The 15,924-nt window shown below is 40.8% G+C and overlaps 1 protein-coding gene across 7 annotated transcripts in view; it reads left to right on the top strand.

Moving 5' to 3' along the window:
* The window catches only part of LOC135093210 (agrin-like), a 503,425-nt gene that overhangs the window by 419,125 nt on the left and 68,376 nt on the right, over positions 1-15,924 (top strand). For all 7 annotated transcript variants that reach the window (XM_063992187.1, XM_063992185.1, XM_063992186.1 and 4 more), the window contains one exon: positions 11,686-11,880. In XM_063992187.1, coding sequence (XP_063848257.1) covers positions 11,686-11,880 — 195 coding nt within the window. The remainder of the gene's footprint in view (positions 1-11,685; positions 11,881-15,924) is intronic.

Genomic DNA, 15,924 nt, shown 5'->3' with positions numbered 1-15,924 from the left:
AAAAGGCAAAGGTGATATGATACTAACTTTGAATGGCAAAAGTTCACATGGTGCCGAAATTGAAATATACAATATTTTGATAAATCCTATCAGTCAAAACGTGAAGTACCATGCCTCGTTGGTATCTCATATGCGTGGCCCTTTTTTCTTTTTCTTTCTTTCTTTTCTTTTTTTTTCTTTTTTGTGTGTATGTCCTTGGCCAGTGGCTCTCTTACATAAAAAGAAAAAAAAATACTAGATATTCAGTGTCATGCATTTTAAGGGAGTGCATAAAATTAGCTTATACTTCGCAATAAATATCGATCTTTAGATTTATACCGTTGCTCTAGAAAGTAATCCGTAGTACAACTATTATGTTTGCAATACCTATCTCGTCTCGACCCTCAATGCATGCTGATGGAGTAAGTTTGACTTCGGCGTTTTAGATGAAGAGTCCAAGTAGATAATTAACTCTTTAAATTTTTATCTGTGCCCCTCAAAAATAACATTCTTCGTGTGTTTGAAGAATGCATACTACACTGAGTTGTATTCTTATAATTCGAGATCCTCAATAGACTCTTGCCGGTGCGCTACAAATAAAGGGCGTCCCAGTAGGAAAGTCATATATTCTCAGAAATGAAAGATCGGGTCATTTTAAGTCGGAAATATTCGATGGTCAGATGGTTTTAATGCCATGGTTTAGAAGTTACAAGACAATTAAATATGAACGCGCATCCAAGACTTATATCGATGTTCAATAAATAAATATCGAGTAAAATTTCAGGTTGAATTTTGCATGGTGCTTATATGAGGGGTGCAGGCATCTCACATGCCGTTAGAAGCAGCGTCACAGCAAGCACCATAATCCCTCCTCGAGGTTTCTTCGTTACTGTGTCTCAGTTTACACTCTCAAGGCTGCTGCTTTTGGCTTCCCTGGCAGGCTGTGACGAATGGTTTGCTTGTCCTGAAATTGGTTATATAAGAAGGCTGACTTTGATGAAATGGTGTATTGACTGAAGGCAATATAAGTTGTCGAGGCTAATGGCTGTGATAAATAAAGTGCGGCGACTAACAAAGATAAACAGGCACTCAAAATGACTCCATGAAGGAAAAAAAAAAGAACAATACATATTCGACGTGCTCTCATGATAAATGTATGTGTTTATTGAGTCCAGTATACCAGACAGCATTTGACGTTAGTTGCATTCTTTCAGACAGTAATGAATTAACGAGCAAATATCCTTGCTACACAATTAATTTGGCTATTGTAATTAAAATTTTCTAAAAAAATATTTATGGATTTGGAATTTTTTTATGTAATGACTGAATAGAGATTGAAGAAGGCAGAGGTAAAAATAGGTGCCCCACACTCGATGAACACAAGAACAGACGACCTTTGGGATGGCAGAACCAGAATGGCCTTCTAATTTGTGACTGACGGCTGATTAAAATAAAAATGCTCCTGTTGCTGTTCTGGTGGTGCAGATAGAAAAATAATTCAACGACCTTCTAGACTTGTATACGAAGTGACAGATCGGACTTATACAGTGGGTTCTGAGTGCATGGCGAGCTTTTGTTGCTGGTCTGCAGCTTGAGTGCAAATCTGGAGTCGTAAAAAATCATAAGGGAAGCGAAAGCTCAACTGAAAGAACAAAGATCAAATCCACAAATAAGTAATAGTCCAGATGCTTTGTAAAAGAAAAAAAAAACATCAGTCATATATTTTTAGTAAGGGAATGGAAAGGCTGTGAGTGCAGATGATTTATTCATTGAAAAATCCACTTCCTTGAGTTTGGCAGCGAGTCAGACACTGAGCTCCTGGGATTCTTGGGTGATATTGGTCGGCTATTATGAGCAATGACCCGGCCATTACTCATCGCATTGCCGGACACGAGGGGCACACTGGTGATGATGATGAAGGAGGGACCACAGAACGTGACCTGCATTACGCCATTATTCTGATGAGTCTTGCCTTGAAGGATTTGTCATTCACGGAAATGGTCAATTAGACATTCAGCGGGAAAACTGTGCTTCTTTTTGGCTGCACCCGAGACACAGGTACAAACACTGTCATTCCCGCAGTTTACGAGAGACTAAAAACATTGTAGGACCAACTTTATATTTTTTTTTTTCTGGTTGCTAAATTAGTATGAAGTTTTACATATTGCGCGACGTGCTTTCTAGTTTAGTACACCGGCTTGCAATCAACAATACAAGCATGGTTAGCAGTATACTCAGTTCGGAGTCAAAGGGTCAGCTATCTCCGTTCTCACTCCTTTCTCCCTCATGGTTATGCAAAGTATTAAGCACATATAGATTTAAGGTTTATTCTTAATCTATACGTTTTCTTCAGATTTCCATCATAATCCTGAATTCTGAAGAGCTCATCTTTTAATCACGTGACTAAAGTTAATACCTGAGATTTTTTTTTTCTGAAATGCACTTCAACATCTGAGAGAATTTCATGTTTTTTTTTTTTTTTTATGGTCGAAAATATAGATAACAATATATATAAAATCAACTTTCTTCGTATGTTCCACGTAAAGCCAGTAGCCGTTCAGGGAAGATGGCTTATCCCTACAAAAGCGTTACTAAAGCCAGATTTAACTAGTATTTTTCACCCTTTCATCCCTCTCACTGTTAATATCTGAAATTCACCATTTTCTCCCCAACCCTCCAACAACTTCGCCTAATTTAAGAGAGGTATCACAACCACTCATATTCCAAGACACTTCTCTAATTTTGGACAATCCTTTTGGTTCTTCTGTATGAGGAATGGCGCCTTCAGTGTGCCTTTTGTTTTTCTTTATTTATTTTATCCCTTTGCCAGACCTCTTAAATAAAAAAAAACTTGATTCAGCTTGACTTTCCCTGTTGATTCTTCTGTTATTAGTGTATTAACCTTTTGGTGATGGAGATACGAGGAAGAGACGCCCCAGCCAGCAAGGGTTCGAATCCTACCGGGTTGTGTACTAACTTGGTTCTATTTGGTCAGATGCAGTTATGTAAATGGTCTGCGAACCGCGAATAATTTTGTTATGATGTGATACGGAAAATTGGATGCTTTTGTGTAATGGGCGATGGCGATGTTCATACATATATAGGTACTATGTATGTGTGTGGGTGTGTCTGTATGGTAGTAGTAGTAATAGTAGTAGTAGTAGTAGTAGTAGCAGCAACAGCAGCAGATCACTGTATTCTACTTATTGCTAATGTTTCTGTTGCCGATGTCAAGAATGTCCACAACAGATGAATACATAATTAAATAGGAAAATAAATACATAAACCACCATAGTACTTTGAATTTTGTTATCATCGTTATTGATGGTACTTCATTATTGCTTATATTGGTCGTGGTGCTGTTATTTTTGTTGAAAACGTATAATGTATACAAAGAAGTAAAAAAAAAAGAATAAATAAGAAAAAAGTACGAATATACACAATCTCTTTTACTGCATGTCACCAGATTACTTGCTTTTTACTTGACTTATTTCTTGTCTTTACTGGTATTGGCGAAACTCACGTCACTGTCATTGCTTCAGCCGCCTCGTACACCAAGCCCAACACACCCCAGCTCCCTCACTACACCTTCGGAGACACACACACACTCAGACACGCCGCGCTGCTTTCACGAGTCCAACCCAACCCGGCTGACTCACTTCCTTTAATGGCAGCAGTGTAACAACCTTCCAAACAGCCATTTTCGCTTACTCCCTCCATTTCCATGAGTAGCTGGGGAACGTTGCAACACACACACACACACACACACACACACACACACACACACACACACACTTACATTAAGCCAAAGCACCTGCCAGGTAATAACTAGTCGGGAAATCACAACACCTAAGCAAGAACAAACATTGTAATAGACACAAACCACAGCTCACGACACGACACACACACACTCGCCATCCCCATTCATCACCCAACACTCATGCCACCGAAAAAACACACACCCATCCACCCACACATCCATCTTTCATACTTTCCACCCACGGAAGCTCACCCACTACTACCACCGTCACCATCAGTACCCACATCCCCCTAGCCTCTTGCATCAATACCGCCCAAATGGCGTAAGAGGCAATATCTTAGCGTGTAATATCGAGCCTGTGACAATATTACACCACTCTACCCTCCCTAAAGTATAATGACAAATGTTTGCTCTCTCAAAACTTCCTTCAGAGAACAGTCAGAAGGAGGAGGGAGAGAGAGGAGGGGAAGGGTAAGGTGGGGAGCCCTGGGGTGTGTGGAATATAACGAGGAGGAAGCGCAAAGATGAAAGAAGGGACAATGGCAGAATGCTGGGGGTGTTGAGGGGTGGTAGAGGGTGAGGGAAGGAGGGAATGTAGTGACAGATATGTGGTTTGCTATGCCGGCGTCTGTCTGGGTTTTAATGGAATCATGGGCGTTACTCATTGTGTGTGTGTGTGTGTGTGTGTGTGTGTGTGTGTGTGTGTGTGCGCATGAGAGAGAGAGAGAGAGAGAGAGAGAGAGAGAGGGTGAGACAGACGGACAGACATACAAACAAACAGATAGACAGATAGACAGGTAGAGATAGACAGACAGACAGACAAGAATAGACATCTATGAGACAAGAGAACATGCAGAGAGAATGGCAAGCAAAGGAACACAACGTATGAGAAAGAGCGAGAGTGTAAATAAAAAGAAGAAAAGAAAGATATATAAACCTCTTCTAGCTCCTGAAAAATCCACCTTGACGTTCTTTACCTTGACTTTTCGCAGCTTTACAACCAAACTGTTCTTCCTCTCTAGCACTGATGAAAATGTTTAGCCACTGATGTACAGCGGCATAATGCGTAAGATAAACACGTTATATGCACATGTATCTTAGACCAAAGCGCATCAAGAATAAACAGAAAACCTCAGTCAATCAAAGGGAAACTGAAAGAAAAAAGCAACGAAAGAGAGGGAGAGAGAAAGAGGAAAGCAAACGCGGCAGCAATGAAATAAGATGGTCGAAAAAAGGAAAAGAAAAAATACGTACAGACAAACACTAAAACTCACAAACAAAAACAAACAATCGAAAGACAAACAGAAGCAAAGACACACGTGAAAACTCTTGAGCTGCGGGAGATGCACAGGATTGAACCAAGGGGAGCCAGACACTCCTAGTACTGTGGTGTCGCTGCTTCCCCAGACCATTACTTCTCTCGACCCCTTTAGCAGCCCTTGAGCCAAACAGCATTGAACATGAGCACCAAGGACAGTGGATTAAAATTACAGTCAATTCAACTAATTGCAAAATAGATAAGGGCTTTGTGTGTGTGTGTGTGTGTGTGTGTGTGTGTGTGTGTGTGTGTGTGTGTGTGTGTGTTATAATTGTTATCTTTTTCTTTCATTTTCTTTCTTTTTATTTATTATTCCTTTCTTTCTTTTTTTATTTATTTATTTATTTATTTATTTTTTGGCATTCCTCATTTCCGTGTTATGTTTATCTCTTCTATATTCTCTAGTCATGACCGTCTCTTCATACTCTTGTCTCTCTGTCTCAGTTATATCTCGTCTGCCCTGCTGATCCGTGACAAAACTCAGTACAAAAAAAGACGAAAAATGCAGAAGAGGAAAATAAACACACACACACACACACACACACACACACACACACACACACACACACACACACACACACACACACACACACACACACACAAATACACAAAACACAGATAAATGACACGAGTATTTTTTTTTTCCCTCCCGAAAACTATTTCCCTTCACCACCAGCACCACATCTATTTCCCCCGCCTTTCCCATCACTCACCACGCCCTTACTCTTTCCCTCTCCCTTTCCCTCCCCCTTCCCTTCCCCTTCCCTCCCCCGTCCATCTTCTGTCCCCCAAAACTTGGCAACTGTGTGAACCGCTACAGTTTGTTTATAATATTTGGTTAGCGCTTTATTTTTTTTTTGTTTGTGCTTTTGTTTTGCACCTTTGATAATTCTCGCTAATGAAAACTCAGTAATTCAGTGTCCATTTATCGCGCCCGTAAATTAGCTTTTGTGTAGCGTGGCAATGAGTGAGCGAGTCAGAGAGAGAGAGAGAGGGGGGGGAAGGGGACAGGGAGGAGAAAAAGTGGGAGGGAAAAAAAGGGTGGAAAAAGTACCTCTGACCTATATGGTGTGTGTATGTGTGTGTGTGTGTGTGTGTGTGTGTGTGTGTGTGTGTAGGCGTGTGGAAGCAATCAGTAATAGAACGTTACATCACAAGTCAGGAGAGCGAGAGAGAGAGAGAGAGAGAGAGAGAGAGAGAGAGAGAGAGAGAGAGAGAGAGGAAAACACGGATTCTCTCTCTCTCTCTCTCTCTCTCTCTCTCTCTCTCTCTCTCTCTCTCTCTCTCTCTCTCTCTCTCTCTCTCTCTCTCTCTCTCTCTCTCTCTCATATTCATTACTCGCTAAGTGAATATGAATGCACACCTGATATCCCTACATATAAACATTACCGATAAACCAAATCACAAATTGCGAACTGAGGTAACGAAAACGGACAAAGGAATAACACCTCGTCCTCTTCCCCCCCAAAAAAAAAGAAGAAAACAAACAATAAGCGGAAAATTAGCATGCCATTCACGAACAAAAGGAGAAGTAGGAGGAGGAAGAGGAAGAAGAAAAGAAGAAAACGAATTTAAATTTAATCTCCCCAAACCAGTGATTTCCCTTATCATTTGCCTCCTCGAATCCTCTACTTTTCTTTCTTCCGTTCGTTCCTTCGTGTTATGTCCACAGCGGAAGCCCGGGACGTGAACCCAAACTGCCCCAAATTAAGGCTTCATTTCGCTCTCCTCCGCCTCACACCTCCACCTGCAGCTTGTCATTAGGATTAGTTACCTGCCCACTCGGCCCTCTCAAAAAGGTGCAATTCCCCCGCACGCGTCCTTTGATTACGTCTCGTGCAAACCAGGTGAGGACAAGTGACGTGCCGCGGACAGGTGAGGCAGGTGAGGTGTGAGTCGCGTCCCTCATCTGCTCTCTCATTACTCGGAGGAAACGCAGAAGCAAAACGGAGGGTTGGGAATTATCTCGGTAACGAAAAACTACGAGACACGAATTTTGTACAGCATTTTTTTTTAGGCGACTTGGGAAACATGCAGGATTAAATGGCTGCTTTACACACACACACACACACACACACACACACACACACACACACACACACACACACACACACACACACACACACACACACACACACACATTCAATATTCGTAAATTTTCGCTAGTAAAAATGAGAAACAGAAGAGAAGGATAACGAATATGAGCAGTGAAAAATTAGAAAGATCGGAAGTGGAACAGAAGAGAGGGGAGGAGGAGGAAGAAGAGAAAGCAGAGTGGGAGAAAAGGAAAACACTAACATATGGAGTAATTAACAAGTTCAGGAGAGAGAGAGAGAGAGAGAGAGAGAGAGAGAGAGAGAGAGAGAGAGAGAGAGAGAGAGAGAGAGAGAGAGAGGAATGAAAGCAAAGAAAACGAGAACAAAAATTATACCAGGAGAGAGAAAGATAAACAAATAAATGATTCAGAAACGGGCGTAGGAATGAGACAAAATAGCAGATAGTGAGGAAGGGAAGTAGTTGGGATGAGTTTGGCGAGTCGCAGTGAGTGTCGAGGGGATGAAGCGGGGCAGGTCAGGGGAGAGGCGGCCGCAGCTAACACTCTTGGTCTGCACATTCTCTTCCCCGTCAACCAGATTTGCATAAAGGTTAGTACCCCCACAAGAGCCATTTTCTTTCATGTTTACGAGCATTGTGGATAGTGGTTGACCCCTCCCTCCTATTTTCTTTCTTCTTTTTTCCTTTCGTTCCCTTTCCACGACTTCTCTTTTCAACACCACCTCCTTTTGTCCCCGCCCTCCTTCTCCTTCGTTTTCTTCTTATCTTTTCGATTTATCTTAGCTTTACTTTTCCAGTTCTCCAGTTCTCTCCCTTCCTTTCTTTGTTTTCCTTTGTTATTTTTGGGGTTTCTCGCCTTTCTGTGTTGTTTCCTCTCTTTTGTTATGCTTTTGTCCCTTATTCCTCTGTAATTGTTCGTGTGTTCCTTTTCTGTTTCTATTTGTTTATCATTCTTCGTTACGTTGGAAGTTTTCGTGTTTCTTTACCGTTTCCTGCCTTGTTTTATGTATATTTTCATATTTAAATCTTCCACTATGTAATTCGACTGACGTCTTTCTCCTCCTCTTCCCTTATTCCCATTATTTTCTGTTATCCCAATCGTTCACCGCTGATCCAGCACAGCGCAGCATCACTGAAAAATAACAAAAGAAAAGTAACAATTAGAAATAACAAAACAACAACAAAAACAAACAACCAACCAAAGAAAAATCAAAAGAACACATGAACAGTAACTGCATCATCGCTATCATCACCATCATCATCAATCATCATCATCATCATCATCATCAACCCATACCACCCCACTCTGCTCCTGTCTCTCAAACTGCTGTCCCTCGTAATATCTACCCGCACATAAAATAATCTCATGAATACATAATTTCTAGTCTCCTGGGCCGACGCGACGGATATTTACGCAAGCGAAGTTCAGCGTTTCCAGAGTGTACGGATTACATTATGATAATCGCCAGTAACGCATATACCCCATTCCCATTTTCTTCCACAGATTGCCGCATACTTAAGCAAAGGAGAGCGTTCGCGCTGTAACCTTTGACCCACCATAATTATTGCTGTACTATGTCTGGGAACTTAATGTATGCATTGTTTTTTTTTTTTGTGCTCCAGTGATTTGTGGGTGTTTTATATCCCTTTTTTTTTTGTTATTGTTAAGAAAGGTTTTAAGAGAAAGGGTATAAATAATCGTGTAGAGTTTGAAAATATTTTAAAATTTATCCTAAAAAATAAAGTAATGGTCACTTAGAAAGATGTATATAAATATGTAAAATCGTATGAATGTATTGATAGCTTTTGCTTCGTTTTCTTTTTCTATCAGGAAGAACAATTTATTACTTCTTTTTTTTTAAGTTGATGGAATGGAAGTTGTTTTTAGTTTAATTAAAGAATAAAACAATAAAACGTTATTTTTTGCCATATTTTTACGATAGGGTATAAAAGGCTTAAAAAACATTAATGCTATGTATTTCTTTTATTCTCTACCAGTTTGTCTTTTGACTTTAAGTAGTGTAGTCTGCAAATTTTCTTTTATCTGTCTTGTTTTCTTATAGTACAATGAAAAGAACGCTATTTTTTCTTTATTTCTACCATGTACATCAAATTATTTACTTGTGTGCGTTTAGGAAACTTTTCTTTCTTTCCTTTCTCTTGGTATAAGCTGAAAACAAAAAAAACCGTTTCATTACTTCTTCTTTCTTACGGTTTTCCTTTCTTTCTCATATTCTAGACAAATTTTCTTTTCTTTTTAACTAGCGTTACGCTGTTATTTTCTTTTCTTTATTTTGCTATAAGGGGAAAATAAAGTAATTTTTTTTGACTCTCCCATCTATTTTTCATCAGTTTTTAATTGTTATCTTATTTACTTTTTTTTTTTCTCTCCCTCAGGATGTACGGTGGAGGTTTTTTTTTTCAGAGTATTTACGAAGAGAACAAGTGTTGCATTATTCCTTCTTTAATATTCATCTTTCTTAATCCTCACTTTCTAGACCAGCTTTATTTCCTTACGGTGGCGCAGTAGAGGCTTTCCTTTCTTAGGTTTTCTGCACTATAGACTGAAAAGAAGTAAAAAAAAATCGTACCCTTTGTTGTGAAAGCGTCAAGCTCTCCCGGTATATTTTATCAGTAAACTTGACTCTAAAGGACCGTCAGCAGTGTCAGGGGGCAGGAAAAGAAGACAGGTTCAATGCCTACCACCAGCCACATTTTCCACCTTGTTTTTCCTTCGGCGGGGAGTGGGCGGGCCGTGTTTGTGGAGGTGTGTGGCGGAAGGCTGAAGGCGGCTCTCGGTGGCGTCCCAGATACCGTCTTTGAGATGACCTAAAGCCATATGTACACTTCTCCATGTTGACGTTATGCATAGAGTTTTCCATCTTTCTCCTCAGCCTTCGAATCTTCCTCCTTCTCTTCCTCCTCTTCCTCCTCTTCCTGCTGCTTTCCCTCAATTCTTCCTTTCATTATTTTTTTTCTCTTTTCTGTCTTTCACCTTACGTTGTGCGCTTGAAATTCGTTTTTTTTCTTTTTGTTTTTTGTTCTTTTTCTTGTTCTTGTTATTCTTCTTGTTTCTTTTTAATCATTATCGTTGTCGTCGTCATCTTTTTTTTTTTTCTTTCTTCCTCATTCTCTAGAGCTCTTTTTCCTTCTCTTTCTCCTGTTCCTCGTCTTCGTCCTCTTCCCTTCCCTGCTTCATCTTCTTTCTCTCCATTTTTCTGAAACATTGCAAGTGTCCTTTTTCATCTTTCACATTAGCGTCATCTTTATCACCCTCTAATTTATTTTCCCTTCTTTCTCTTTCCCTCCCCTCCCAGGTTTCGTCTTTCTTCCTCTACCTCTCTCTCTCTCTTTCGTTTTCCTTTCGTCATTTTTCTCCGCTCACGACTCTCGGATGAGTGACTCGTGGGGGCAAAATTGTAGGGTCGTCCTCTCGTATGCAAAGCAACTTCTTATCAAATTTTTGGAATGCATAAATTCACAACACGCTCCATTTGGCTAATGTATTCCCCTTCTCTCTCGCTCGCTCTCTCCTCTCCTCTCCTGTCTCGCCGCCGTCCTTTACCACTTCCTCGCTTTCCCTCCTCTCCTTTTTCATTGTTCACGATTCGTTCTTTTGCTTTCCCTGCTTCCGTTTGTGTGTGCGTATCGTTTCAGCTTCATTTCACATTCCGTTATTTATGTTATTTTCAGTTTGTTTGAGTCCTGCATAGATTCTGACATTTTCTACCGCTCGTGTGAATGCAGTGTGGGGTGGGTGCGTCGGTGGCTGGGTGGGTTGGTTTGATTGGTTTGTAATGCAGATTTTATGGTTTGTTTTCTGGTTGGAAGCATAAAATACGTCTTACAGTACCACTTGTTCATATTATAGAAACTGTGAGAATTATTGTGAAGTTATTTCATTGTAATTTCTTTTGCAAAATATACTTGTTGTGTGGTGTTGCATTTTATCTTTGTGATATTATTTATCTATTAATTTATCTAGAGATTTGTTTCCTTCATATATTCTTAATCGATTTTCCTTTTTTCCTTCACTCTTTAACGCTTTTTGTCTTTCTTTCACACCTCACAGACATCAGTCTATTTTAATATTTTTGTCGGCTTTTTTTTTCCCCCAAATGTTAATTGATCTATATTTACATTTCCTTTCCTGTTTATTGATTCATGCCATCTTTCCTTGATCTAATTTAGTTCCCTCATTATTTTGGGTCACGTTTCAGATTACGCGTTCACAGGGCCGGTTGATTAATGTCTATTTTTTTTTTTTTTTCATTATTTTCTATTGATTCATCTCCTTTGTTCTTTATATACCTTTTCGATCCTTCACTGCCCTGGTCGACATTTTAGGTAACTCTTGCATAGGCGTAATTCATTCATGTCTGTGTTTCCTTTACTCTGTTGATTTATGCTCCTCTTACCCTAATTCCTCGTTGATTCTTGAGTACTCTTCTCCACGCTTCAGATGACAGTGCAATTGCTTGATTGGTTCATATCTAGTATATTGATTTATTGATTAAAACTGACCTTTCCTTAAATCGCTGTTGCTTTATCACTACTTCTGTCCACATTTCAGATGACCCGTGCCTGGGCGTGGTGTGTCCCATGGGGGAGTGCCACAGGGGCCAGTGCGTGTGTCCCAGCGGCTGCCGGAGTGATTTGCCCGTTTGTGGCACCGACGGGCTTACCTATGCTTCTCGGTGCCACCTGGAGCGCCACGCCTGTGCCTCCTCCAACGCTAATATCACCCTCAGTCACACCGGACCCTGCCGTGAGTATCTGTGGGCGGTGAGAGTGAAGGGGATGTAGATGAGAGAGGTAGACAAAGTGAAAGAATAGGAATCTAGTGGAGTGGGCTGTCATGAGAGTGGTGGGGAATTAAAAGAGTTGATATTTAGTGCAGTGTATTTGGAGAGATTGGTGAATTGGAGAAAAGAAAGGGAATATAACGGAGAAGACTTTGATGTGGCCGATTGACAGGTAAGGCAAAAGAATGACAGTGTAGTGGAGGAAATTCTTATGAGTCTGGTGTACAATAGAAGGGAAAGAAATGGAATCCAGTGTAGTTTTTTTTTAATCTGGTGGACAACTGAAGTAAAAAAAAATAATAACACGTGTGACTAATCTTGACATGCTAAAGAAGTAAAGGACGGTGGAGAATTTAGAGAGGCTAGATATATACGAGTGTGTTGTTGGGATGGCTTAGATGAGACGACGAGCAGACAGAGATGGGCGTAGAAGGTTACTGGAATATTTATTTCATGACGGGCTCTGAGAACGACGGATATTACAGTAGATAAAAAAAAGATTTGGTCCGTGACACAAGCAGCTGAGTTCTCTCTCTCTCTCTCTCTCTCTCTCTCTCTCTCTCTCTCTCTCTCTCTCTCTCTCTCTCTCTCTCTCTCTCTCTCTCTCTCTCTCTCTTGTTCCATGTTTGTTTCTCATGAAGGACCTCCGCCTCGCCAATCAGCAGCAGTAGTCTTATCAATTCTTTTCGATGTTTACGTACGTAGTTTTTCCCCGGAATGTTAACTCATTTATTGCATGTCGTGTAAGGCGAAGTAGAGCGTAGAGTTTGAATGCAAAGTTAGAAAACGAATACAATACGAAAAAAAATAATAATAATATGTAGACCGGCTGTAGGAAAAAGAGATGAAAAGTCCATAATTTACTAGATATATGACTTAAATAGTGCAAAATACGTGGAGCTTGATATTTGAATGTACAGTTGGAAAAGAAATAGAGTGAAAAGAAAAAAAAAAAAGGCTGTGGGAAACTTATGATTATAATTTATAATTTATTCTATGCAAAACTCAATTATTGGCGTAGTTTTGTGGTGACCTGCGCATAGTTTCATTGTTAAGAAGACAATCACAGGCATACTTTTTTTTTATAACATCTGATAAAACAATGGCATGTAAAAGAAAGTCAGTTGGACGAGATTATAAAAATTAAATAAAGTCTGGAATGAAGTACCTTTGTTCATGCTGTACTACTAATTAACTATCGATTCAGACCCCACTCACACCAGACTGAGATTCAAGAAATGTCATGACCAAAACTATGTGGTGTTTCGCTTCGTACGTTATGTAAGGTTACGCCCTGGGTACGAAGGGCTCTGATGATCGAAAAATGACGTAATCTTTTACTTTTAGTTTCCTGTATTTTGCTACTTTTATCAGGGAACTGTACGATAACAGGTCTCCGAGGTATAATATCGCCTGATTATAATTGGTTCAGTTATTGGTGATGAAACGGTCTCGTTGCTGGTAACGACAACAATAACGTCTACTACTACTACTACTACTACTACTACCACCACCACTACTACTACAATAACAACAAAGGCAATAGCAATGTTTGTTCTAAAAAATATTAGAAAACTTTCCCTCCTAGAGATCCCTTTCTCATCACACACACACACACACACACACACACACACACACACACACACACACACACACACACACACACACACAGATTGAATTGGATTTTTATTAATCACGAAAATACAAAGACTAAATGAAACATACAGTAATCAGCATAAATTAGAGTATGGTCAATATGAAGTCATAAGGACAACATTTACAATAACAGATAATTCAGCAAAACAGAACAATAACAAAACAGAGTAACAAAACACACTAGCAAAAAAAAAAATGAATAAATAAATAAATAAATAAAAAAGTAAGAACATCGAATATTTTAAAACACACACACACACACACACACACACACACACACACACACACACACACACACACACACCCACAGAGAGAGAGAGAGAGAGAGAGAGGAGAGGGGGGGGTACTGGTTCATGCATGACATCAGTGTAAGGGGCAAGAGGTCAGTCAGGCAGCGCAGGTGTTTATATAAATGTTGCATCGCGTTGGTGTCGTTTCGTCTGTTATTACCTGACAGGTGCTTTACTCTAATGCTCGCTGCTCAATATTCCTACTGCTGCTGCTGCATGTCCGTGTGTGTGTGTGTGTGTGTGTGTGTGTGTGTGTGTGTGTAATTTTGCCCCAGGTGCTCATGGAAGAGGAAAGGGAGGGACAGGAGGGTGCGCGTGGAATCAGAATTGGTTGATTGGAAGGTTGTTAATTGGTCGTCGTTAAAGGAAGCGAGTTTCATTGGGACGTGTGAAGGCTCATGTCCTCCTGGCGTGTGTGTGTGTGTGTGTGTGTGTGTGTGTGTCGCGGAGGTGAGATACACCGCGGGGTGTTTGTTTTGTGTCTGTGTCTGTGTGAATAATTTTAACTTGTGAATATGCATGTAGTTTTTACACACACACACACACACACACACATTCCCTTCGGTGTATGCAAACACTCAGACTAATCCGCTATGCATCTCTCTTTTTCAGCAAGGCGGAAAATTGATTGATAAATTCTATTCGTCCAAAAACTGACTGGTGACTCAAATCTCCAACACACACACACACACACACACACACACACACACACACACACACACACACACACACACACACACACACACACACACACACACCATACTTATAGTTCCCCTGAATGACTTTCCAGTCCCACGCTTGTTAAATCATGGCATCATGGCGCCTCTTGTCCGTCTTGTCCGTTAAGAGGTGACGATCGTGCATCTTTAAAGTTGTTATTGGGCCGAGCGAGGCAGCGCGGGACATCGCCATGCTGATGGGAAAAGGCTCACCCAGCGACCTGCTCCCGTCCCTACACTGATACTCTTCCGCCGCCGGGGATTGCTTTTTTCATAGGGGGAATTCTGCTGTAGCTTTTAGTGTATATGCTATTCAGGCAGCGTCTGTACTGAGCTTTGAAATGGTCGTACTCGTTGCAGGTCCCGGAACTCTTGTTAACAAATGTCACCCAAAACGGGAAACTCGATAAAGATTCCACCGTGAAATGTTTCCACGGTTTTGTGCGACAGAGGGGAACTTTTATGGAGATGTTTTCCAAAGTACGCCAGTAAGTGCTGCTGTATGGCATTCAGATATCTGGAGCATTCATGTATTTTTGTTACAAGCAACCATTATTACAAAAAAAAAATGTGGTAATACAGAAAATGGTGGTAAGGAATAGAAAATCTGTTTTTCAGGCAAATTTCTTTACTTTTATTTTTTTCTGGACAAGTTCGTGACTAACGTTGTAGTTTCAAGCTCCACTTTTTCAGTTTGAATATCAAGTCTGGCCATATTGATATTTGTGCCAATAAATGTGAAGCTGTTATTTTCTTTCGAGTAACAACCTTTACCGTGACGGCGCAACGAGCGCCTTCCCGCCTCTCATTTGCACGAGCAGCCTGTGATCGTGCAGTGGGCAGCCGATGGAATGCAATGGACTCGCCTCGCAAGCTACACGAAGCCAGTCAATCTAAACAATTCCTCCCACTGTTACCTATCACTCTCCTCGTTTCCACCCACATGATACAAAACTCACTGCTAACAATGGCGCCAGTGAGCACAACAATCGCGGCTCCATCGCATCCATCACAACAGTATCGATTAGTAATCAAGCGAAGCGTCCATCCCTCCTCGTCAGAGCCTTCTCCTGGCGGCCGCCGCACCCTTTGTGCCGCGGCCTTTGAGCGCTGAGTGTGATTAGCTCCACGAAGGATCACACTGCCGTTTTTCACACCCCGCGGTCTTGACTATTCACGCCGTTTCGACTTGCCTTGAATTTCTTACGCCTAGAATCTATAAGGGACCGTAAACACCTTTGTTCCGCCCACCCATCACTCACCGCGACCACTTAGACAACTCTGAGTGTTTGAAGCCGTCAAGATGGAATGAATCTTTAAGCCTGGGCAGTAAAGCAATAAA

The sequence above is a fragment of the Scylla paramamosain genome, chromosome 42 (assembly GCF_035594125.1).
Source record: "Scylla paramamosain isolate STU-SP2022 chromosome 42, ASM3559412v1, whole genome shotgun sequence".
In the NCBI taxonomy this organism is placed as follows: Eukaryota; Metazoa; Arthropoda; class Malacostraca; order Decapoda; family Portunidae; genus Scylla; species Scylla paramamosain.
Note: the sequence above shows the minus strand (reverse complement) of the source record. Positions and strands in the feature narration are given on the sequence as shown.